This window comes from Cygnus olor, chromosome Z (genome assembly GCF_009769625.2).
Source record: "Cygnus olor isolate bCygOlo1 chromosome Z, bCygOlo1.pri.v2, whole genome shotgun sequence".
NCBI classification, from domain to species: Eukaryota; Metazoa; Chordata; class Aves; order Anseriformes; family Anatidae; genus Cygnus; species Cygnus olor.
In genome coordinates, this window is record NC_049198.1 from 59,237,616 (window position 1) to 59,265,231 (window position 27,616).

Consider the following 27,616-nt stretch of genomic DNA (forward strand, 5'->3'; position numbering starts at 1 on the left):
TGTGAATAAAGTTTCAGGGAGTATTGGAACTTGTAGTCATATAAGTAATCTGATCCTTTTTTCCTCCTCTGGGTGCAGAACACCAAAAATAGTTACCATTGGCTTTAATCCAGAGATTAAGACTACTGTTTACTTGTTCTAATCAATAATTTCTTTCTAAGTACCACCACCAGAATGTTTACCAAAAAGGAGAGTAAGGTATTTCTGGGCCATTTTGGCATTTCCTTTACTAGCTAGAGTATGAAGCACTGTAGAAACACTTCAAATGAGTGTTAGCTGCAATGTAGATTATAATGATGGGACACACCCTTGTATTTACTGTTCTCTTAAACAGTTTCCTAAAAGTACCTGTCAAGACTTGAAATTACCAAGTGCTGTCAAAGTGTTTGTCTTAAAATCACAACAGCAAGTACTCACGAGCCATCAATATCCACAAACTAAACTTATGCACGTTTCCCAAAGGTCCCATTTTTTTTGTTCACCACGTTAAAACTTTGCAATTCCACATGTTAAAAAAAAAAAAGAAAAAAGTATACATATGTGCCAAACAGAAAGTACAGCATCACTACACAGCAATCCACACAAAGTCAAACTAGGACCTGTTTGCACATGAACAGGCATTCACCCTGCAAGTGAAACACTGAGAAAAGTTTTCCCAACCTTCCCCCAGCCTTCAAACAGCTCTCTGATTTCAACAAATGCATCATCAGAAATAGACTACTCATGGATCACTACACCAAGCCACTTAGGAGTAACAAAAGCAAAACTTGCCAGTACGTTTGCACAAGCACAAAAAACGTTATTCATAACAGAACCAGCACAACCAGTCATCAGTATGCTCACATTTCCCAGCATGTACTGAAGGCATCAAATGGCCTCACAGAAAATCATGGATGAGACTAACAACCACTACAAAGATGAATGAACATGCATAGACAATAAGTAGAATACTATACTTCTTACAAAACTATTCTGTCTATAAACTCTCAATACTGATTTTCCAAGGAAGCCTACAAAGTATTTTCCAATAAAAATAAAAATTAGCAGATTAAACTTACAACTGAACCAGATACCAAAAATCACAGATTGATTGCAATTATTTGCTTTATTTCACGTTATAAATTTCGGTACATCCTGAACACTTTCTCCTCCTCACCCCCCATGCTGCATAAACGATAAATATCCTCCTTCTTTTTCCACTGAATCAATCTAAAAACATCTTCTCTTGCTATCACTCAGCTATCCTTGCTTCACTGACACTAGCAATTTTTTTCCCTCAAATGGTGTAACAGCACAATCACAATAAACTCTAAGAAATGTGTTTCAAGCTACATTGTGTAGCTGCTTCTGTCCTCAAGCTACAAAATTACTTTTGCCTTAAAGCTTCCTGTATTTCCCTTGCTCCGGGTTTCAATAAATTATACCTTTCCCCACAGATTCTGCCTTGTTTAAAAGTATTACGTAACACCATAAACAAGGCATTGCAGAAGTAGTCTACTCTAATTTACAAAGCACATTAGAGAATCATAAAGATTTATTATAAAATTCCTACTTCAGAAAGTTCTCTCCCCTTGCCTGCAAAACATGGGCAGAAAAAACTTCTTCCTGCTCTTTCTTTAACAAAAATGAAAGCACCATCACGAACATATTACACTTAAGGATAATTTTCTGGCAGTAATTATCAATACATTAATTTAACTTAGATTTTTTTTTCAGTAATTCCATAAAATTAAACACTGATGGATACAAAAAAAATAGTGATTAATTAGATTTGAAATCACTTTTATTTTTTTTCTTCTTACAGGCTTAAGTAAAAACTTACATCTTTTCCCAGGACTCTGAGTTCAAACTGTGTTTCCTTGAAATGAACTTTTGTAATTCTAGGCCTGTAATAGTGGGAAAAAAAAAAAAAAAAAAAGACAGACAGAACTTAGTGAGACTAATTTCATAAATAATAAAACATGAAGCTGCATATATTTACATAAAAGACAAAAAAGGATTCACAGGTCAGATTATTTTTTCAGGTATGTACCAAATACCAGTAGAAAATTAGCAGTACTGAAAGATTTCAGCATGAGTATTGTAAATGTGAAATATTTTTTTCAATACTTGCATTACAAAAGAATTTTAAAAATGTAAAATACATACAAGGACTAGGAATTCCAGCCATATATTTTTTAATAAAACAATTACACTTTCAAACATATAACACAAATCATACATCTCTGTACAACATCATTGTACAGATATAGCATAGACTGCAGTTAAACTATACCTACCAGAAATATTTTCCTACTTGTTTTTTATTCTTGTAGACAACAACTCCTATGGGTGTTAATCCTAAAAAATATTCAGATTTGTTTTCACCCTATAAAATAAAAACATATGCCACTCAGTTATTTGCATTTGCACTTGGTATCAGTGTAGCTGTGAGGTCTGGTGGAGGATGCCAGCATGGTGACTAGCTTGAACACGCTGGTTTACACTCACTGCAAACAGGAAAGTAGGACTTCATCTACCAAGAATAACTCCTGTACAAAAACTTCTATGCGCAGATGCAAAGAGGCAAGAAAGAGGAGTGGTGAGAGACTGTCACTTTCCACATCCTATGGTGGAACACCAACAGCAAACAGGTAACTGTCATGTTGAGCTTCACACTTGGGCCTGTACTGCAGGGTGTTACGGCAGGTCTTTATCCCATGGTGCAAAGGGGAGGCAGGAACAGGACCAGCAAGAAAGTCTTTCCTACAACCTAACTACTACATTTTAACCCTTCTGCCTTTATGAATAGTCATCGCTACCATGGCAATACCTTATGACACAGAAGGTGTTCAAAAGACCAGAAAACTTTTGCATAAGTTTGCAAGAAAGTCATCTGCAAAAACTAGCCCACCTGCCTGCTTGAGGGAACAATGAAGAGCGCTGCAAGCACTAAACCTGCAGAGCACAAACCACAAAAAATACCAGCTGTGAGACTGAGTGACCGCAGAAAGTGCCCTTCTGTATGTGAGAAAGCTCAAGCACACCTCCACGAGCTCTGCTTCTGATCCTCAGTGAACTACCTACAAAGGACATGTTTGCTTTTAATCTGACCAACCGAGAAGAAGACCCGTGGTTCTTTATGCGCACTGCTCCACTCTTGAATGGGGTCTTTTGTTGCTACTGTAATATAAATAGAAAGAAATACTCAGGGGTCAGCCTTGGGCATGAACGATGCACCCCTCGTTACCCAGGCAGGAATCCCTTTGCACAGCATAAGCAAACTAAGGAGATAAAAAAATCTAGACTCTGCTAATTTAACAAGGTTTTGTTGGGTCATGTCAAAGCCTGTTCCAGCAACTCCCCCAGCTTCCTATGGGTGGGAGGGCACAGAGCACTGGATATGAATATGATCAAGCCACAGGGTGAATTAAAAATACTTAATATTGTGGGCCACACAATTTTCAGCGGGAAATACATACTTAATCTTCTGGTATTATCTTGATTTCTTTATTTTCTTTCAAGTAATTTTACAGCGTTCTGACATCTGACTCAGTGAACTGTCTACTTTACAACTCCTCATTTGAAGTTCTGATTTTCTTTTATTCAAAAAAACCTGCCACAAGCACAATTATTCAAACAAGATAGGATGATGTTTCCACCAGGAGCACATAGCCTCCAGGTGATGACTTGGATCCGATCCCAACACACATGTTGTTTTACAAAAGAAGCGGAGGCATTTGCTGAGGCAATATAGACAACCTGCAGTGCTGCATGATACAGCAGAGGAAAAGCTGGAAACAAGCTCCATGTCTTTAGCAACACCTTCACAATCAGCATCAAAACAGGCCAGACATGCTGCTAATGCTACCCCCACATTATTTTCTGAAATAGTTTTGAAAAGTTATCAGCACTCACTTACTGTTATTTACACAAGAATAATGCGAAAATTCTTGTGTCAAAGACAAAAGTTATAACCCTCTCTCACCTCTTCTGACACTTGCACTGATTATTTATTATTTATATGAATTGTTTTTTTCCCAGATTGGCTTTTGTAGGTGTAAAACAAGCACAACCTTTCATCTGAAAACCATTAAGCTGCTGCACATATGAATGCCCTAATCTATTCAGTCTGTAAATAAGTCTTTCTTTGCCTCCCTTAATTAAGTACATTATTTTCTTTCACGTTATTCTGTGGTGACTAAACTGTATAAACACTCTCCCCCACAATAGTACATGAGATTTTTTGCGTTGTTATCAAGTTTAAAATAGTTAAACAATACTTACATAAACAGGATGGAGGTCCACTCCATACATTTCCAGGGATTTGGCTACCCCTAAGTAGTTTGCTTCTGCCTCAGCAGGAACTTGACCCCTGTAAAGAAAATTCTGCATAAGAACATTGCACTACCAGTCAACATATTAAAATAAGTCATATTAATAAATTCAGTTTGCTGGATGGGTATGCAACCCTTCCTACTGGTCATTGGTACTGTCACTCTGCTTATGTACCGCAAGCTCTAAGGAAGACCGGACAGTAGGCACAAACTTTTACTAAATTCTCTGCTATAAAATCCTGTAAAAGATGCATGCTATCAAATACACAATACATACGTACAGCAGTGGCTAATCTTTTCCCTGTTGTCACAAACACACTTCAAACATTCTGTTTTTGGGTTTCAATATGCAAAATAACTCTTTCAAATAACTGCATGTTTATTAATAAAGCAGAAGTGGAGTGACTGACTGGGGGACTATCTCGCCTCAGCTGTACCAAAGCTACAAAGGATTTCTGAAAGCAGGGTTCATGACTTCAGATAAAATATTCTTTTCTTTGTAAAATCTTGTCTACAGGAAGTCACACCAACTGGTAATACCCAAGTCTGCTACTGTGAAAACAAAGTTTGGGGTCTGTCACAAGAGATTAGCAGTTTCAAAGATCCAGCTCGCCTTCCCATCTGCAAATATCAATTCATCATTCAAAAACTAATGTCAGCTGAATGCTGGTAAGAAACAATAGGGAAAATCTGGTGGAAGGAAAAAAAAAATAAAAAGGACTGGGCTATTAGGAACATATTTGACACCACCAAAGAAGGATTTATTTTCAAAAAGAACAAGACTAAATACACTCAATGTCTCCAAAAGTAAGCATATCCTCAGAATTTAATTTGTTCTTCCCTTAATAACTGCCATTGACACATAAGCAAGACCCCTCTATAGCAAACCTTCAATTACTGAAGCTGCATTTTCATCCTCACTCCTTTTTAATGTTTCTGTGAAAGCTACTTGATGGTTATTGAGTAAGTACAGTGTATCTTGTGCATACATCAATGTCAACTCAAAAAGAAGCACCTCCTGCTTAACCCCGTGATTGCTCTCTTAGGGTAATATTTCACTGTATTTGCTATGTTTCAAATTCAGGATGTGAAGCAAAGCTCAAAGTTTTGTTATGAGACCTGGAAAAATCCAGCCATATACACATCCTCATCTCATGTCCCCATTCTCTTCAGCCTACCAGGTACTTTTCAGGTTTTCCCAACTTTGTTTTACACCTGACAAGGTAAAAAAAATAATAAATAAATAAAAATAAATACAGAAGAAAAATAAACAGCAATGTGGAAGACATGAAATGGCAGTGCTAGCATTAATATAATAGTATAGGTACTTAAAAATGTCTTCTTTGCACCTGGAAACAGACTGCTTCACCCCATCTCACCTACACAGTAGCACTGGTACTGGTTCAAATGCTAGTCCTCATTTCCAAGAAGGCCTGGAAACAGGGAAACAGCAGACCTTGTTTCCTGATTTGGCTGGGATAGAGTTAATTTTCTTCATAATAGCTCATAGGATGCTGTGTTTTAGATTTTTGATTAAAATAGAGGTGATAACACATGGATGTTTCAGTTTTTGCAGAGCAGTACTCACACAGAGCCAAGGACGTTTTCAGCTTTTGGAGCTGCCCTGCCAGGGAGGAGGCTGGGGGTGCACCAGGAGCTGGGAGGGGACACAGCCAGGACAGCTGGCCCAGGCTGGCCAAAGGGATGTCCCATACTCTGTGGCATCATGCACAGCCATAACACTGAGGGGAGTTGGCCAGGGGGCGGCTGTTGCTCAAGGACCAATTGGACATCAGCCAGCTGGTGGAGAACAATTGTGTTGTGCATCACTTTTGTTGGGGCCTTTTTTCTTTTATTTTATTCTTCTCCTTTCTCATTAAACTGTCTTTATCTCAACCTGTGAGTTTTTTAACTTTTGTTCTGATTCACTCCCCCCAGCTGGGAAGGGGAGGGAGGGTGGACAGAGCAGAGGGAGCAATGAGTGAGAGCTTGTGTGGTGCTTAGCTGCCTGCCAGGGTTAATCCACAACCACCTGAAGCTTGCAACAGAAATCCCATCCTTCAAGAGCTGGACTTCTCATCTATGGCTCATCTCTGTATTCAGAATACACAGAACACTCGCTATTCAGCATGTCAGCATTGTCAAATCTGGCATATGTTTTTTATCCACTTCTGCTATAAAAATTTACTCCATAGATTGATTTTTTAAATCTTTCTGGTAGCTCTCTCAAAAATGGAAGCAAAATGTTCACCAAAGCACTATTGTTTTATTGAGTTCCCAGGCACGTTATCAGTACTGAGCAATGTGAACTACCCCATTGATGAACTGGTGCTAGAATCCAACAGCAATTTAAGTGTCCTGTTAGTGTTTCCTTACCGATTACACTTAGAAAAACATTGATCCTCACCTTTGAAAAGCTAAAATGTTAAATAAATGTGCACGTGTATAATTATTTTCAAAATTATATGTGATTTACAAGGAAGTGTATTTGCAAAGATATTAAAGGAAGTGAAGATATGTGCTGGAGCTTCTAAAAAAAAAAAAAAAAAGATGGCTACATCCTCCCAAATGCAGATGGAGAAGACACAATGTGGAGGGGAGAAGAGAAGGTCAGGGACTGTAACTGTTCCCACCATTACAAGGCTATCTGTTTCTTTTTTATCACATATGAAAACACAATCCCTCCCCAGCACCACACATCTTCCCCATATACCCCAAAACTAAAACACCCTTTGCAGTTGGTGATGGTAGAGCAGGCAACGTAACAACCATGCAGGTGAAACGCACCACTCCTTCCACTGGATAGAGAGCACCTGAGTGCCACCAACAGCTCTAAACAATGTCAAAAGCTACTCTCAAAACTATCACGAGCATTTTAGCTTCCGTTATGCCCCACTGACAACATTAATTGAAAATACACCAAAAGCTGACTTGCCAAGTATCAGTTAGTCCCAGACCTGCTGCACTCTGGAGTAGGCAATGTCAGAGGGCCAACTCTCTTTTGCAGTGGGGGTTCATATCCCTCCTCCGGCACCAAGAGAGTCTGCTTCCTCATGCACGAGCCCTTAAGCCACTGCTCGCTCTTCCTGACGTGCATGACATTAGCTCACCTCACCCTGCTATTTGACCTTGTGATTGTCATGTTGGCTTACATGTGGGACAACAATCACAGTAAACAGGTTGCAAAAACTTGATGAAGAAACGTTTCAGAAACTTTACCCTTAATGAATTCCTGAATATCTAGGGTGCCACATAAAAATTGAGGGAGAATCTGCAACCAAAACCAGTTTCTCTGGACATAACTAACAGGAGCAAGGTATATGCAGTGCCACAGCGGTCTTGGAAAAACATTTCCATGCTGGACTCAAGATAAAGAAGCTCTTTCTAGATCTCTACATCATCAATCCATCCCTAAAATGTCTCTGGTAGACAAGACAACTGGGGATACGTTCTGAGCCCAGTCCAGCTTCAAAATTCATAACCAAATAACAGGATCATAAGGGTTGAAAAAGACCTCCAAGATCATCTGGTCCAACCATCTCCCTACCACCAATGTCACCCACTAAACCATGTCCCTAAGCACCAGGTCCAACCTTTCCTTAAACACCCCCAGGGATGGTGGCTCCAACACTTCCCTGGGCAACCTGTCCCAGTGCCTGACTGCTCTTTCTGAGAAGAAATGCCTCCTAATTTCTAACCTGAACCTCCCCTGGATCAACTTGAGGCCATTCCCTCTAGCCCTATGGTCTCACTAGCACACAGAAGTCAATGCTGGCAGTGCTGAACCAGCAGTGCGTGTACACCTCAGTTTCACTCTGTTTTCTGATGCTTCTGAATCCCTGAGACCTAACTGTGGCCAGTAACGAAAGAGTATCAGAGAGGTCAATGAAAAACCATACAAAACACTATTTTTAAGGCAGCTCTCACTCTACAACCACAGTTTCCCTAGCTTCTGAATTTCCGTTTCAAGGCTACAAACTTTTGAGGCAAATGGGTTTTGATCTGATTTATTACATTAATGACTACAGAAACTTAAGAGACAGGAATGAAGTGGCCTGATACATAGGAATTTATCCCAACTTTTAGTTCTCAAACACAACCCCTGTGATGTTGAACCAAACAAACTTTCTGTGCCTCAGTTTCCATTTTCTAGAACAGAAAAAAAGAAAACAAAACAGTATTTTTTACTTCACAAAAGACCTATAGTAAGGTTCTCTGTAATGCATCAGTTAATATAGAGCAGACAGGCAACCATACATAAATAATTACTGAACAAGAGACTCTCTTCCTTTAAAAAGGAAAACTCAAGTCAATGTGGCGACTGGCACAAACTCCAATTACAACAGAATTTTTCAAAGAAAACAGCTGCGTCTCTGCATAATATATTATGCAGATAATAGCTATTATCATTAAACAAGGCACAAATAACACTAACATGTAAAACTACAGGCAAGGAATTAATTAACCTTTATCCAGATTGTAGCTTTATTATAGCAAGAGAATCAAGAAATCTAGATCTACATACAAGATGGCTAGTTCTGATTATCTCTACATGATTTTGACAAAGGGTATGATGAACATATTCATAAAATGTTTCTTACTGCTCTCATGTTAATAAATGGTTATATCACAATTGCACCTAACTTGGACTTGTTAGAACAAGCTTCTTTACACTTACCAGGAACATGAAGTTGGAGATAAGCAAGTAAATGTTTATTTTGGGTTTATGTACAGTTGAACTTCTTTCATATGTTTTATTTTCAAAACCAGTTTTACATTTTGCATTTTTGAAGGCATTGTGGTCTAATATTGGCAGGTTGGGAAGCCAAGTCTCTCTGATTTATAGTGCTTTTATGCAGTGACCGCTGGTTCTGCCTCTAGTACTCAGACACCAAGAGGACTTCTGCCTAAAACTAATCTCAATGAAAGTGTTCCATATGTAGAATGCTATTTCTGAAAAAAAGCAAGTGGGACAGAAAGTGGCTCTGAACTACAGTGTCGTTTTTGTTGTGTTTTGTTTTTTGCTTTTTTTTTCTAAATATTTTTTGTATGTCTAGAGACAGTGTAGAGTTAAACTTTCTCTTTAAGAAGAGTGTTTTCAGACCTGCTGCATGTGTATGTAGCATTTAAGCTATATTTGTACAGGGTAACTTTCTGGCACTGCTTTCCACAAATTCTTTACTGGAAATTACGTTCTTTTCTCCAACTTCCACATGAGACTGCTATATTTTCCCTCTCTATGGTGGCAGTTGTTGTTTCTCTCCGAAGCACCTACAGAATTAATGAGGCCAAAGGATGCTAGTTCTTATCTTGCTCTCTTTATCTGTTTGGCAATGCAGTGCATCTCCTAGTTGTCCTTCTTGTAGTTTGGCTTCATACTACAAGTAATCAAGAGATATTTTATGCACAAATTGCAGTCTGACAGATAATCAACTGACGGCCAAAGCAGCAACTTTGGGCCCACCATCAGGCAGAGATTACCCAGTATGTCAAAGATCTTGTATGTTTCATGTCCATATTTCAATCTTGTACGTTTCATGTCCAAGGTGATTATTGTTCCAGTACATGGAAGATGGAGAACTGAAGCTTTGCAGTCTCACAGAATTAATCTCTTTTCCAACTTTTACCAAGGTTAAGTTGGGATTGCATGAATCTCTCAGGTCTGCTGATATATCTATTTCAGATCTCTTTGTTTCTCCTTTGTCCTGTCTCCAGTAACCGTAACATTCTCCTCCTACAATCTCTTCAACAGTTGCTGTTGCCAGATACCATAAGTCTATCTTATTTCTGCTTTCTCAGCTCCTTCTCATATGAAAGAAATGTTTTCAGGTACATTTTTGAGGTCTGCAAACTTCTGTAGTGCCTGGTTCAGTTTAAATCAAAATTCCTCTGAGGCCCACCAGATATCCTCTGTTCCCACTACATGAAGGTTTCATGTAAAGTTTTGGTATTTGTTTGCTTTTTGTCTCCAGACGAGCACTACAAATTCCCTGAGTTACTCAGCGCTGCCTAATGACTGTTTCTAGGTGATGCTTTTTTTCTTATGAATCATACATTCTTCCTTACTGTAGAATCTATTACGTTGGCCACTGCCAATACGTTTTACATAAGATATGTTGGTTAATAAAATGAAAGGACTTTATGCTTGTAAAACAAAACTGACTCTTTAATTCATGCAGATGTTGCAACTGACTTTATCACTTAAACCGTGGGCATACAAACTGCTTTCCTGGTACCTCCTGCAATGTGAGCTGCTGCTACAAAGATTCATGCAGGTTGCTACATGCACTCCTTCATTACCCCAGCTAAGGATCTGGCAAGAAAACAGAGCCTTCATTGTACTAAGTTCTGCACATTATTACATTAAACGTGTTTTTGTCCTAACAGTTCATTATTTGAATACACAGGGCAGTACTATGAAAAGAAATATTATTATACCCATTTTACAGACAGCAGACTGAGGCATGTGCATAGTAAGCAACTTGTCCGAAATTATGCAGGAAACCTGACCTGGAACAAGGAACTGGACTCAAAGATGCCAAAAGATTTTGATTTCATTCTCTTGCACTACAAACTAAGAGGAAATTGGAGTGCTATTAAAACTGCTGGTTCAGAAACATCAACACCAAGGCCTGATAAATATCCTATTTCCAATCATTTTCTTATTCAGTTTCTAAAATAACAACTCCAACTATGGAAAATGTTTTCTGTTCCTGAGTGACACAACTGGATGCTCTGTGCTCTTTTCTTGAGCTGCAGACATCCACTCTGCACAACAAGGTGCTCCCTTTTCCTACCTACCAAGCATCTCTGAACCCGATTTTACCTGCAAAGCTCCCAACAGTACTGAATTCTTACATCAGAGTTTTGTGAATCCGTTCTATGGCATCTTCCAACTCTTCTTTCTGGTCTGGAACAAAGCGGTACTCTGAGACGTAACCTGCAGTGTGCTTATAAGGGTCATAGTCTCCCAGCTCAGCTGCAGTACAAAGAGAAAAAAGGTTACACACTCAATGTTTTATGTTAACCAAAAAATGTGTTATCTAATACACCTATTTGTGCTAATCTACCTCTTTCCAAGTGACTGTAAATTGACTATGCAATCAGTTAAAAATTCAGAAGTCTATCTTTCCTTAGAAGAAAAGTAGAAAATAACCTTCGGTTTATATATAGAACTGTACATAATAGCCCATATAAAAGCAAGCAAGCATGTCTTCAATCATTTTTTAAGAGAAACGGAAGGTTCAAAGAGCTAGAAGTTTTGACAGGAAATCTACCACTTCTACAGGACTAGATCTGATCTCATCAAGCCAGCAAAGCTGAACTTTGATGCCATATGTTTTTTGGCAGCATATGTAAAACAGGTGGAGAAGCAAAGCCTAGTTTTTTGGAATATCTATGCCCCCATGATATGCTGTAACATTAAAGACAGAACTGATCCATACTGGTGCTAGGACTTTTAATGGAAATGTCAGCATGGGAATGGGTATGGAGACAAATATCCCAAAGTGCCTGGAAGTAGGCTCTTCTACAGGTAAGCATCATTTCTTGTAAGGAAATACAAGACTTCAGTCTTCAATAAAATACCAATATATTCTCTGAACACGAAATTCATTTTTAAAATCAAAATAATTTTCTAATTTAATTTTTCTAAAGGAAAAAAAATCAATGAGTAGGCAATATAATTTTCTTTGAAACAACCTTGAATTCACATACATTGCTCAGATTAATTTACACATTGCTGTACAATTATTAAATACACATGTACCTTTTTCAGAACTCTCTTCTGTTGATCTTTGTATTCATATCTATCTGAGAAAACCTCATGAAATTAATATTTCCATGTTTTTCTATAAACTGGGTAAAAGCCACATAAATTGGGCTTCTATGAGAAAACCTTCACTGAAGGTTTCTATCCAGTCTCCACTGAAGCAAAAAACAGCCAAATGGAGGTTACAGGAGCCATGAAGAAAAAGAGTCATCTCATAGCTCACATTTGTTTCTAGATTTTAACAGTTTCTAGATCAAGAAAGTGATCTGCTCAGTAGAGGTGCTGAGATGTTTCTCAAAATATCTCCACAAAAACAATATGGTTCTTGCATGTAACAGGAACAGCAGGACAACTACAACAGCAAAATCTTCAGTTTTGCCAATGGGAAAAATTTCAGAATAAAACCCAGAACTGGTATATTCTGCAAACCGTGCCATGGTGATTTTTGCACCATCACCACTGTAATAGTCTGCAGTCTTTGCCATGAAAGGGGGAAAATAATTGATGTGCTATGGACAGGTTCTGCACAGACACCAGAGATGACACCCAGGCACGACCTGAATGGTGCAAGCAGGGCCTGTGGCTGGAGCAGGATTTGGCCAGAGGACTCTGGGAGACCATGTCCCCTGGGCTCCTCCTAAGCCTGGCAGCTGCTAGCTCCAATGGCTCCCTTACAGAAGCAGGTTCTCAGCCATTACCGAATTTCCACAAAAGGAAAACCATCTTGGTTTGGAAAAGAAAGAAACAGAGGCTGGCACACGACTCAGAGAAACCACTGACCTCAGTGCTAATGCATTAAGTTGTTATTTTAAGTATCTGACATGAATGTTTCTCAGTTGTCAATTAATATTAATAATAATAATTGATATATTAATATCAATGTCATAAATTAAACACTTGGAAGCCCTAAATAATAACAGCAATAAATAAATGAATATGGTAAGCTTTTTAGAGAGTCAATAGGAATGTACATTTACTGGTGCCAGGACTATATTTAACCCACAGTATCTAATCTTTGTCATACTTTAACTTACCTCTCTCACATGAGCTTCCTCATTTTTTTCCAATAGTATATCTGAGATTAGAATCATACAAACAAGATGCTTCACACATGCAGTATGGTTTCAGGGAAGGCATATATGCCAGTAATATGAGAAGTACATTGCAAACAGTTTTTTCAGAGAATGACATGTCACTTTTCTTATATGGTAAAAAGTTAGTTAAAAATAATTTTACAAAAACAAAAACTGCATGAAATTTTAGCTTTTCCACAATGCGTGTAATACACTGTGAAATTTTGCATACTGCCTACTCACATTTCATATACAAGCTATTTTATTCTGCCTTTTTATTCTGAAATGGAAATGAAAGGAGGACCATTTTTTAATGCTGTACTAAGTGTTGAGTCACATTTGGAGTACCAGTAATGCAAATAATCTTTGCTTACTACAAATCACACACAAGAGATATAAATTTAACAAGTTATAGACTCAGGTTCCAGTGTGGCTCATCATACGATTTTTTGTTACTGACTGTATTTGAATAATGAGCTTGAATTGCAGTGTGAAAGGAATAGCTAGCTGGTAGACAGACAGCTCCTTTCTAAATGACTGTTAGTTCCATCAAATGCACAGGATATAACATCCACTGAATGCAGAAAAATGACAGGTAGATTAAAATTCTCCACTTCGGGTCAAAACATATCCTCCCTTCAAGCAGAGGCATATTCATATTGACATAACATAATTTTGAAAGATTCTTTTATTTGACATACTTTGTGGCTGGAGGCTGCCAATACCCCATCAAATTTGTAAGCCTTGTGATGAAGTAAAAAATACACCACAGGAAGAAGACGTGCTTTTGACATACTCCATATGCTATGTAAAGTCATAAGGTTGAAAGTACAAAATAAGGTATCCCTAAGCAAAGTGAAGAGTCTTTGGTATAGTCAGCAGACTGGCTTCCAAGTTTCTTTTTGTGTTAGTTTCTAAATGATTTCCATGTAATATGTTCAGAATGTTCATCTCTTTACAGTTCTGTAGCTGAAATCAATTGCATTAGCTTTGTTCTGTTCTGAAATGGGTGCCAAAATTGTTAGTAAAGTCCTCAAGTAACACTTAAAATGAATCATAATACAGAAGTAACAAAGAGAAGCTTGCAGATGGCCAGAGGAACTTACACTGAATTACATATGCTCCCAGCTGTGCTGCAGTGTTGACTGGGCAAGGCAAGCGGCCCTGTAAGATGTCTTGCTTGACCTGCAAGAAAAACTGATACCTAAAACACAGAGAGAACACAAAACTATTATTTCAATATTGGGTCTGATGCACCATGTAATGTTTCATCATCTTCCATTTCACTGATGACACACCACACAGCATAACTATGTGACAGTCAAAAACTGTATTTACATCTGAATTACTTTTCTCCTTTTGACCTTTAAATAACAACTAAGGTTAACCTAGTGAAAGAACACAGGTAAGGGAGAACTCTGCAGTTTTCCCATCTGCTTGCATCATGTAGATAAAAATAATTTTCTCACAAAAATGTAATCTTTCTCTTTAGACTTTCATAGAGCAGTCAGGAAGTTGGGAAGAGGGCTAGGAACCAGAAAAAAAGTGTAAGAAATCTATCAAATGGCCACAGTTTAAAACTGATCAGTGGATCACCATTCGGAAGAACTGGTTATTCAACATCTCTTGACTCAAAGGTTTCCTCTGATACCAGAAAAACAAGTCTAGTGGAAGAAACAGCGGATTTCATTGAGTCCAATCCCTTGTGAAAAAACGGGTGAGCATATAATCAACAGCTCTTCATATCTGTCAGCACGGGGGACTCCTTGCCTTGGAACAGACAGGGCAAAGCTAAAATGCAATTTTCAAAATCATAATCGACTTCTACACTTGATGAAGCACATATGCAGGCCTCAAAGAGAATCCACACCAAATTTCAAATCAGCAACATAAGACAGAGAAATCAAGGTAATACTAAAGTTTTAAAAGAGTATTTTTAACTGATGACATTTAAGTAGGTAGTGTCCTTTTACTTTCTGCCATTACCTCAAATGCAAACCAAACACCTTACAAGCTGCTTCGTCAGCCTCTAGTGCGCCTATTCAGCATGTCGGACAAATTACTCAGATATCATGCCCTTTGAACACAAGTATCTACATTTGCCACAACTTCCCCTGTTTTTCAAATGCTGCACTTACAGTGAAACAACATTAAAAAAAAGGAAAAGTAATACAGAAGAAAACATGCAATCATACAAAGGATCTGCTTGGTTTTGGAACTCCCATTTGGAACTCATTATAGGATATCCTTTTATACAATAGGCTTTGTGTGTTTTTCCTGCAACAGATTTACACAGCATTTCACACCATCTTAAACAGATGTCTTGCACCAGCTTCATACAAAAGCAACACTGAAAAGTTAACTTCTTAAATAAAAAAAAATGGTCATCTACAGGTGCATATGGCTTTCTTACTACTCACCAATTCAGTTTGATCTACATTTAGCTACACTGCAACTAACTTTCATTCTGTTTTAGCACAGGTTACTTATGAAAGCACCTTGAAACGCTCTGTAAGTTCAAAGAGCAGCTATCCTGATCTCAGGGAAGTTTGCAAACTGCAAGTGATGTGACAGTTGATCCACAAAATCATTTAAGATCCATTCAAAATTACTAGACTTTATCAGCCCAGATGAGCCTCTGTTTAAGGATACTAATTTCTTTCTGATTAATGATACCCTACCATTTGTGCAGGGCCAGACATTACAGCAAGAATGCCCATCATCAAAAAAATGGTTAATATTCTCCACCTCTAAGGGCCACGAAGCTGAATAACATTTTTTTTGGATTTTTTTTTTTTTTTGGCAGTGTTAGAAAACACGAAGTACATACACTCTAAGTGTTTTCTCTATCTAAGCAATACCTCAGTACTGATTCTAGCTAATGCCCAACAGTCCCATTGAGACAAATTATCCCTGTATGACTGACGATGATAACTAAGAAGATTTTATATTTACTGTGGAGCACTGAGAATCTTCCTTTTAACATGAAATGTATTTCTGATATGCACTCATCTTTCTGCTAGCACTTCTGCAGCCCTACAATGCAGCTTCAGAACAGATGATGCTATCAATGTCTGTTTCATGTCGCAGCAATCTATAGTTATGCATTCTCATAGTGTTGTCTCAAAGTAAAACTGAGCAAGAAACTGCCAAAAAAAAACCAACAGTCAGTGTCAAGAACTATTAATTGCTTGAGCAACTTATACGAAGTGAAGATCTCAATTCTCACTGAAGCAGGTAAGCTCCTCACAGAACCAGGCCTTTTGTCCAAACTTGTTGCTAAAGCACTCTCACCTTCTGCGCTGTCATGTTTGTCACGTGCACATAATAGTGCCTAAGCACTAGTTCATTCTAGCAAACTCATCCAATAATGTTAATAGGTACCACCTCAGCATTAGCTTTTGCCTACAAGCTAAAATTAGATTTTGATGGGAAGCAAATTTGACAGGTGTTCATTATTTGCAAATAGTAATCATGTAATGCCACAGATCATTAACATCTCATAACAGACTCCACACTCATATCCATTAAAATAACAAATACATGCTCCAAAGAAACATGGCTAGCGCATCACTGGAATTATGCACTTTGGCAGAAAATTACTATTATAAAGAAAAAGAGGGCCTTTAGTCCGCCTTAAGCATAAGAGTGCAGTTTTAGTGTTGTATTTTTTCTGAAAAGCCATACCTCCCTTCCAATGTTTAGAAGTCTACGGGAATAAATGCTCAGAAATGTTGATGGCATTTGGCTATCTTAATCAGGCTCTGTTGAAGAGCACAGACATAAATGAACCATTTTCTTGTGCCTTTTCTCTGTACCTTCTGAGGCGCAAATTTTGCGTGACCAAACACTGTTCAGACACAAATGGAGGCTTACCAGTCACTCCACACTATATTGGGTGACTACATTTGCACATCTAATTAGCAGTGTGAATTGTTGATTGATCTTATGACAAACAAAGAAAAACAGAAACGCTTTTTGAAAATTTACCCAGTCATTTCACAGACAGAAATCCACATGCATCTCGAATAGCAATCAATTTGTGGCCAAAGCTCCACCCCCAGGACCATCTTTCTTCCCCTGTGAGCAGGGTTGAAAGTGGTCTGGAAAAGTACAGGAGAACTACAACAAACTTTCACAGCAGAGAGGCATTAATACTGTGGCCAGCTTACACACTTTCAGCTGCAAAGTCACAGTATTTATTGTTTTTATCAGGCTAGTATCAGTCCTGTTATGTTGAAGAATTCTGTTCCTACAGTGGCAGCATGGAAAAAAATCTCATCCTGATACAAGACAAATATTCTGCCTATGCTGCAAAAACTGCCACCTCTGACTAGTATAAATTGAAAAGCCTGTGTTTATTCTAATGAATTCTCATGTGTCATATTCCTAGGGCATCAAAAGAAATGTTTTGGCATTTATTAATGCAAGTCAGCACACTAATTTTGACCACCTAGCTATCAAAATTCTTTTTGAACATGAGCTAATTGTCTAAGATCTTTCATAAACAAAGCAAACAGAAAACCCTGTCTGTGAGAGGTCAAGCAAGTGTGCGTGAGTGTGTGTGCACACAGGCATGTGAACACGTCTGAATACATATTGTGTGCATCCTCATTTTTGTAGAGGCCAAGCTTGGTTAAAAGATTCAAAAGCATGCAGCTCTTCAATTTCCTTCACATATTTTTAGAAAGACCAAGACAAATCCTCTTGAAAAACAGTTGGAATTTAAGCTATGACCAATAAAGAATTACCTGTATTTGTATTTAGAAATCCAAGTAAACTCTAACCTTATACATATACATACAAATAGCACAATACATGTACAGATAGGGCAATTTAGTCCTTTAAAAAAAAGAAAAAGAAAAAAAAAAGCACACCAAGTGCCCATGTTTTCTGATGCAGCAAGGAGTACCTTTTCATCCTGGTCTTCCAAAATAGTTGTGAGGTTAGTCATAATTCTCTTCTCATACATGTTGAAGCAAAGATACCCAGATGTTCAAGCAAAAACCAACCCTGCCACACTATAACAATATTCACCTGAAGAGACTGCTACCCTGAAAACAAAACCACATTCTCAACCAAATACTGTACCTTGTTATTTCTTCTTTAAGTTTACATGGATCCTCTGCATAGAATTTAATGCCAAAATACAAAGTATATGGGGGTCCAGCTGCAGAGAAATAAAAAAGTGCGAAAGTGAATTGTTACGAACTGGAAGTTGTTACAAATTGTTACCGGCTGCAACAAAGCAGCTACAAAGAAGCCTATCTAAATATTTCATGAAACTTGAAATCAGCAAAAAAACCTACCACTTCCACACAGCAAAGCTGTACTCACTACAGAAGGAAAGAAAAAAGCTAAGAAAAGTATTTTTATTAACAAATACTAATCACTTGAGCATTTCGGATCATCTTATGGAGCAGCTTTAATTATGTGCCACTTTAATTAACAAATACTTGGAAAATCTTTCCTATTTCACCTTTTAAAAATACTATTCTCCAGAAAGATTCAGTTAACTCAGGACCATGATTCTTACAGCCACACTTATTCCACGTATGTTCCACTTTTCACATATTTTTTATTTTTTATAGAAGGTCTCCAAACTTTTGTTAAAATAATCTTTTTATATTATTTAATTATAATACAAGTAACAGATGTTACATCTGTGTTACGTGTAGAGTGGCAGCATGAGCAGATGCCCTACTATCAGTGTGAGACACTACTTTTACTTTCACAAGAAAAATGGAATCTAACTTGGTTATGGTAAGGTACAGGATGGGAGAGGTCTCACAGCTACTGTGAAACTAACTGTACAAGTTAAGGATAGCACCATTTATTATTCTAAAGTAAAATTTAATTACACAGAAATCTTTGGACACTAATTACACGAGTTATTGTAAAATGACGGCATGTTCAATCTGTGTGAAATTTTGATACAGCTATGAACCGTAGCAATAAACTAGTTCATGGACTATCAAACTGTTGTGACTAGAACACAGATGTTGGACAGGTTGTATCTGTGGAATATTGCCTCTGTTACTTCACTTTCAGATAACTTCTTTAAGTTTGAATTAAATACTTACTGTTTATCAGCTCCTTATGTTCAGCAAGGGTCTTTGCAGGGTCCAGCCAGTACTGTGAGACAGATGATGGAAATTAGTCACTTACATGGAAAATTAAGAAAGAGTAATTGCAGTTATGCAAGTCCAATGTTACATATCTTCTCTAGGAGTAGCGGTCTTCCTGAAAAGAAATGTTTTGCTAAGAGGCCCCCATCTCAGGCTCCTGACCAAGCTGGCTCTATGGAAGTATCATAGTGGGTACATTTTGGTGTCTATGTTATCCAATACAGCTAGCACACTGCTGCGCATAACCTTTGTATTTACTTCCTCTGAGATTAACATAAGCAGGATGACTCTGAAATAACAGCAACAGCAAAGCAAGTAAGACAGGGCCTACAAGGAAAGAATGAAGGCACTACATTTCTTTTCCAAAAAAATAAAAAAAAAGAAAAAAGATTGTAGGGAAGAACAGGCATAACAATACTCCTACTACAACTAAGAAATTATTGTAAGAACATAGTAATCAATTTTTCTTTGTGTCCACTAAGTATAGGACATGAAGAAATTGCTTCAACTGGAAGCAATGCAAAGTAAGTTTTGATTTTTAGGAAAATGCTTCCAATAGCAGGGGAAGGAGATGACTGGAAATCGTCACCCTGGGAGGGAGGGCACAGAGCCTCTTCGAAGCACTTGGTTGCATCAGAGATGATCAAGGCATGCTAAATATGCCACAGAGGGGTGAACTGTTACAAGGGTTCCCCTACCACTTGATCAGCAAACACTGTAATTACTCACTGATTACTCTGCCCTGACTTAATCAAACTTCTAACAAAAGTTTTACTGTTACAGTTCTGCAGACCAGTTGCATACTGCCTATTATGGCTACACAGGTCACGGGCATGATGAACACCCTGCTCTTGTAATCACTCCAGTTACTTATTTCTTCCTTTTCTTGGCATTTCAGTTGGTGATTCAGTTATTGATCGAAAGTCCAGAGGCAGCAGCCAAGACCATTCATGTCTTCACGTTTTTCAGTCCTGTTCCCTCATACAGAAACTTTTTGGACCAGCTAAGATGGGCATACCTTCTTCACAGAATCACAGAATCATCTAGGTTGGAAGAGACCTCCAAGATCATCTAGTCCAACCTCTGACCTAACACTAACAAGTCTTCTACTAAACCATATCACTAAGCTCTACATCTAAAAGTCTTTTAAAGACCTCCGGGGATGGTGACTGAACCACTTCCCTGGGCAGCCTATTCCGATGTCTAACAACCCTTTCTGTAAGGAAGTTCTTTCTAATATCCAACCTAAACCTCCCCTGGCACAACTTTAGCCCATTCCCCCTCGTCCTGTCACCAGGCACGTGGGAGAATAGACCAACCTCCACCTTGCTACAGCTCCTTTAAGGTACCTGTATAGTGCGATAAGGTCGCCCCTGAGCCTTCTCTTTTCCAGGCTAAACAACCCCAGCTCCCTCAGCCACTCCTCGTAAGACTTGTTCTCCAGACCCCTCACCAGCTTCATTGCCCTTCTCTGGACTCGCTCGAACACCTCTATGTCCTTCCTGTAGCGAGGGGCCCAAAACTGAACACAGTACTCGAGGTGCAGCCTCACCAGAGCCGAGTACAGGGGTACAATCACTTGCCTAGCCCTGCTGGCCACACTGTTTCTTATGCAAGCCAGGATGCTGTTGGCCTTCTTGGCCACCTGAGCATACTGCTGCCTCATATTCAGCTGACTGTCAATCAATACTCCCAGGTCCTTCTCTGCCACCAGGAATCTTTATAGCACGCCATAGCACGATGAAACAACACAGTGGGCAGCCATTTCCAGAGCGTGCTTCGAAGTGGTAGGAGGAATGATTTGCAGGGAAAACCCCTACACACCAGGAGGGAGGCCTGGAAAGATCAAAGGACTGGTGAAGAATTGCAAAGGATCCCCATGCCTTGTTCTTAAAAACACTGGAAACAAATGCTACAGAATAAAGCTGTTAGAAAATTGCAGCAGATTGAATTTACTCCCTTCATACCTACACCTTGTGTCTTTTTTTTAACTATGGAACTATATATATCAATGAATAAAGCAACCCCTTACTCGTCCCTCCCTTCCCCCCTCCCCCCAAAATAACTGTTGAGAATAAAAATGAAAAGGTCAATCAAAAAAATATTTTTTGAACTTCTCTGGACTAAACAATTTCACTATCTGAAAGAGTAACAAAGAAAACAGGGAAAAACACTACAGAGGACTTGAGCAGAACATTTCAAGGAACTAACTGAGTAAGTGGTTTTAAACAACTACCTTTATTTTGAGAAAAAAAAAAAGAGAAAGAAAAAAAAACATGAAAACAAAATACTTCCATTAGCTGCTGATCCATCTGTAATAAAAGCAGCTATGTGCCTTGTTCTTGTTCTAGAGGAAATACATTGCCATTTCAATCCAGGAATGTTTTTTAAGAAGTGCCATAAACTGAGGTTGTAAGAGCCACCATCCATTAATTCAGCAAGCCGCATTTTGAAACAAAATAATTAGGATAGTACTTTGCAAATGAGGGATATCTTATGTTTGACCCTTACCCCTATACCATCTCTCAGCAGTCAAGACTGACAGCTTCACAAGGATATACACTTAGGAGCAAACACTTCAGATTTCCTAAATTTTGAAGGAAAAAAATGTTCAATACTTGTATTGACTACATCCACCAACTATGCTAATAGAAACCCTCTTAACCTCAACAGAAGGTGGGAAGGAAAGAAAAACTTGTTACACTTGTTCAAACATCCTATTGGAACTCCTTGTCAGAAATAATCTGGGCTAGCACAATAGGATGATAAAGAGATTTCAAAGTAAACAGACAGAAAAAAGGCAAAATAACTCTGCAGTGCACATTCTGGCCACAGAACACACCTCTTCCCAAAACTGGCATCACAATAGAAAAAAAAAAAACACTGTCAAACTAGCTTGCTTATCATTGACAGTTTTACGTTACATCACAAGAGACCAAAATTATGCTGTTTCAAAATCAGATCAAAATCTGTGACAGAATAACTCCTTTGTTAAGTTTTCCTTAAGTAAACTGAAATCAGCTTCAGTTCAAGATGTGTTGTATTAAGTGCTTCTTTGCAATTTAACTTTACTTGCACATATACGTTATTTGTGAAAAATTTATATTTGTGGATCATCATTCAAGTTTCCAAGTGAAGCACTGAACAGTTACAGATTTCTGGTTGTCTCAATAATCTGAACTTCACCTTCTCTTGTACCCGTATCATTCACTGGCTGAGATAAAACAGAATTCAGCCACTTAACTGAAGACTGTGTAGACTATATGGACATGAACAGATAATATAGAAGAGGGGTTGATTGCATTATAAATCTTAATTCTCACTATGCTGTTCTTGACTTGTAACACCAATTATATTCCTTGTATGGAATTCAGCAGGAAATATCAAAATTCAGATTCAGAGAGAATCTGAAGAGAGGAGAGGGAACAAATCTTGTTATTCATATTGACAAAAACTTCCTTTCTTTCCCCCCAAGCTGAGTCAGGAAGAGGAACTGCATCCTGAGCCCTCATCACAGTGAGACAGCTTGCTGCTACTCATGCTAGGGAAACACAGCATCAGCTGCCACAAGTTAAAATGCTGTTGTGAGGGTACTGTTGGCCTCTAGAACCATGTGCTGTGTAGGTGAGGTGAAACAGTTCAGCTAGACTGGACAGAAAGTGGTGGAGATGAGACAAGACCCTAGCCTGTTTTGTGTTGCCTGTAAGTATCTAGCATTGTGGTAATGCCACAAACGACGCTTAAAAGCAGTTTGTAGCTATTTATTATTTTAAAGGCTGCCAGCATTTTCCTGAAGAATGCAAGGGGTGGGAGGAGCACAAGGAGATTTCTAACTTTTTATTTACAAGCCAAAGATGAATGGAATATCATGGTTAATGAAAAGGCATTTTCAAGGCTACATTAGACAATAAAGATGGGAACATTCATAAAAACAGAAATGCCACAATAGAGCCCTCTAAGCATACATAGGCATGCATACGTAATAATGTGTATTAGAAACACGTTAAAGGTTTATATACACACATGAATACTGTTGGGTATAGTTTTGAGCATATTCTTAAAGATTCAAGAGAAATGAAAAAAAAAAACAGAGTCTTGCTAATCCAATACACTTACACAGCAGGTGCTGACAATAAACTTTGTATTCCTGAATGCCAAAGTAGCTCAAACCTGCAGCCTCATTCTTTTTCTGTGTTTGGCAGTCAGCTTTCCAATGCCCAGTGATTCACCAGCTGTGTCTCTCCTGCACGCACAGCAAGGGTTATCTGACTTATAAGCAGCTCCCCACTACTGCAAACAGGGGGGGATCCCAGCATTTACCCATTCAGCCACAGGTAATAAATTCTGTGCATCTGAAAGGGGAATTTGACGTTCACAGAAGAAATGGAAAAAAAAAAAAGCTGACAGTATTTCTAAGTAGTGCTAACCAATGGAACTATTAATTTACTAAATTGATGGCTATTAATTTACTGTTACTTACAAAGACCACTTAATATTAGAACAATATAAGAAATTACTATTTACTAAGACTGAATATAAATGTACAATGAAATGAAAAGACTCATATTTAATTTATAGGTAGGAATTATGAAAAAACAATATATTGAAAAAAGTACAGCATATATAAGAATAGATGGGCTATATTGTCATTTGTACTTTTACAGATCTGGCTCCCATATGAAGATTTTAAACCGAGACAAAACTGTGTAAGCAGTACGCATCCATGCATCATGAAGTCTTTCATAATTTTTAAATGGGTGCAAACATCTTTCCATGAATCTGGAATCGTCACTTCTTGAATCTGCATAGGGTTAAACTTGGGTCAAATTCCATGAACATGCTTGAAATAAAATATTAACTAGCTTGAAATGTTTGCCGTGGTATCAATCAATGAAGTGTCTTGCGGAGAGAAATCTATCAACTTCAGACTAAATCACGAGCTGTCTCAATCAGATTCTTACAAAGCTGTACCAATCATGTCACATGTACCAGTTTTTGTTCACATTTAAAACAGAAAAAATACATCTTTTAAGAGATAATCTGGTATTTTTTGATTATGATCTGCTATTGTCACGATTCTTCCATAATTTAAGACATTAACGATCAAAATTATTTTGTCAATTTTTCTGCAAATGTTCTGAGCAAACAATCTAGATCTGCTAAACTGAAGACATCTGGGTAACCTCATTAATAAGTCTGAAAACAAAAAAATTCTTTGCTGATATATAATAAATGTGTAACTTATCAGGTATTTCCTACATACAAAAATGTATGGAACACGTGTCTTTTTTATTAGAATATGAAATTAAATAAATTATACCTAGAATTAAATCTATACCAGTATGAGTTTCATGTTGATCTTTCTACATTTTAAAAGCTTACTCTTTAAGCTCAACCGCCTTTAACTCAGCTGACCACCAGCTTTGTCCAGGTTGTTTCAATCTATTAAATGTCTGCTACAATTTCTAGCTTCTAATCAATATTATCAGCTTCCATTTTCTTTTTATTGACTCCACAGTCTATTTTAACAAGAACTAGTCTTTTTCTTTTTGGATAATTCAGTTTATCATCCCTATGGACTAATGTCAAATCCACACAAAAACAAAATACAGGTTAATTACAATTCGCCTGTTTTTCTAAGTTCTTGAGATCAAAACATACAATACATGATGTGACAATAACGCCCTTTAGAACAGACGTTTTCAGTGGCAAACAAATGTTTTAAAATTGTGCCCTTTTTTCTATAGTTATGTTACATGCAGTCTGTTCAATCTGTTACCCTGCCCAATTTGGTGTAATAACTTGTCAGTCTGAGGACACTGCGATTACTTTATTAATCATTCAGGATGGATCTGGAAACATACTTGGGGTGTGGCACGGCAAGGTTGAGGAGTTCATAGCACTGGCTGTTGTGCCCAGCTTCACCACAGCTGGTCTGACTGCAGCACACCAATTTTCAGTAGAAAGCTCAGTTTCAGAGCTACAGATACAATACATCTACAATACACAGTGGGTGCATGGTGCAGAGACACAGCACTGCCCATCTCTTGTTCAGTCCGGATCTTGGAGCAATATACATGGGTTAGCACAGCACCACACTCTAAATGGGGCCAGGGAAATTAGCTTGGATGTGATGCTGAATTAAGACGGTGATAATGCTTTCTGTATTTGTATTTCTCCCCTTGGGGCTCCAAGACAACATCAGTATCCTGTACACTGTGAATATAACAGCTCAGATTAGCATTACATTGGAGAAGAAAAGAATGATATTTGCATGACAGCCTGTGGTACAATGCAGACATGTTTCCAGCAGCTTTAGGTTAAGCAGATTTAGCGTGAGAGTTCGGCTAAGAATGTATGGTGGCAATCTGGCCACTGTGAGACTGCAGACAGGCTTCTGGGGAAAAAAAAATACATATCAAGGGACATTTAAAGTGTTTGTGACTGTCTAGTTTTCTGCAATAAGGTGAGCTCCAAAATCTTTCTTTGTAAAAGAAGCTCTAGTAGCATTACTTTTCAGCATGCTTTTGTGATTTGACAAGGGAATGACTTCGGCCTTCAAAAGTACCCTTTACCTCATCAAATACAGCTCAGCTTTTCCTGAGATATTGTGTGTTAAAATTGACATTTCCATTCTCTTTTAGGTGCCTCAAGAAAATATTGGCCTCCTGCCAAAGCAGTAATTAGCAGGACTATCCTAAGGCACACTGGGGATGCCACAAAAGCAGCAGCAGCAGAGACTACATGGGGAACACCTGGGAGCTGCAACAAGGGGGGAGCTGGACATGAGAGGGGCAGGGGACCTGCACAGGCCTCCCAGCACTGACTCACCCAGCATTCAGCCACCCCTCCACTAAAGAAGAGGTAAATCACAAGGCCCTGGTACTCCCAACCACTAAAGCAATGCAAGAGTAAAAGGCAGGACAGAGTTTCCTAAACCACCATCAGCTTTTGCAACACAGACTGTCTTGACTGAAAATACCAGACAGGGAACAATACCCTCTATTTCTGACAGATGAGACAGAAGACAGAAATGCCCAATCCATCAGCTCCCAGCTGACCATCTACATCAAGGCTGCATCTGGTTTCAGCACAACTTGAGCGTCTGCAGTCTATACATCAATGCAAAAGGTTCAGGTGAAAGGCTGATGATGAGACAAACTGAGAAATTCAGTGATACACAAATAAAACTGTTTTTTCTTTAAAGTATTTTAAGCAAAAAACATACTAATATGCCACATTAAAAAGCACTGAGTGATTTGTTTGACAAACTTCACAGAGGTTAGGAAACACTACAGACAACATATAGCATTAGTTCAACACATCTGCTCAGTCAGTTTCATATTATAAGATTTTAAATAAATTATTAAATATTATATGTTAATTATTACAAGGTACTTTTTTGTTGTTTTTCCTTAGGACTTCAGCCTTATTCAGAGCGCAAGATAGATATAGCTTAAGTATTTCATGGAGAAAGTATTCTGGCAATTCCTAACATTCATTCACTTATTTTGCAAATTTAATACTGGTCTTTTAACATGGAGAGTTTGAGGGAACCTGGAATGTAAATAAAGATAAATTTGTGTAACACTACCTTAGAGACAGTGTCATCCAACTTATGCTTTATCCACTGCTCATGATCCTCCCAGTGATACCCAGTTCTGTCAATCTGTTTTTTGCATCCAGCATTCTCTCACAAGTTAATTAGTTTGTTAACTGTTCAGAAACAGACAGTTTTAATGTTATGCGTTTGTACCCTACATAGCACAGTGAAACCCTGTTCCCTGATTAGAGCCCCAGGTTCCACTAAAATAATGATGATACCACCCACATAAGAGGTAGTTCACCAATACAGCATTTAAAAGACCACCTGGAAGTGCTGAGGCATGCAAAATTAATGCTGAAAATAACTAAAAACGTTATTTTAAGCCTTTAATAAAAATTAAAAAGAAATATTTTGTGACTGGTTTATGTTCTTTAAAATATATATTTCTACCCACCCTATTTTATTTGCCATTCAATTAAATATATAGTATTACCAAAAAGAAAAATGACAGGGTTAATAATGAAATATTCCCCACCATGAGCAACGTATTAATAAGTGGCCAAAACTCCAAACACATTTTTCAGTCTGAGAATAACTCAGGAGCACAGTTTTAAAACTAATTAAAAAGGTAATCTTCTTCCCCTTCCCTCAGGAAACCTACTCTGGCCAAACCAAAACATTCCCAGTCCAAAATTCAAACCTGTGTTTCTTGACAGCCACTGCAGGGCTAATTCCCACAACAACCCAGAGTGTTTTAGCAATATTCAGTGTACAACTGAACG

At 38.1% G+C, this 27,616-nt stretch overlaps 1 protein-coding gene across 2 annotated transcripts in view; it reads right to left on the reverse strand.

The window, feature by feature from the left end:
* The window catches only part of EPB41L4A (erythrocyte membrane protein band 4.1 like 4A), a 134,820-nt gene that overhangs the window by 54,025 nt on the left and 53,179 nt on the right, over nucleotides 1-27,616 (reverse strand). For both annotated transcript variants that reach the window (XM_040541487.1, XM_040541486.1), the window contains exons 3-9: nucleotides 19,244-19,295; nucleotides 18,252-18,330; nucleotides 14,267-14,364; nucleotides 11,175-11,295; nucleotides 4,267-4,354; nucleotides 2,280-2,368; nucleotides 1,823-1,886 (exon numbers count right to left, since the gene is read on the reverse strand). In XM_040541487.1, coding sequence (XP_040397421.1) covers nucleotides 1,823-1,886; nucleotides 2,280-2,368; nucleotides 4,267-4,354; nucleotides 11,175-11,295; nucleotides 14,267-14,364; nucleotides 18,252-18,330; nucleotides 19,244-19,295 — 591 coding nt within the window. The remainder of the gene's footprint in view (nucleotides 1-1,822; nucleotides 1,887-2,279; nucleotides 2,369-4,266; nucleotides 4,355-11,174; nucleotides 11,296-14,266; nucleotides 14,365-18,251; nucleotides 18,331-19,243; nucleotides 19,296-27,616) is intronic.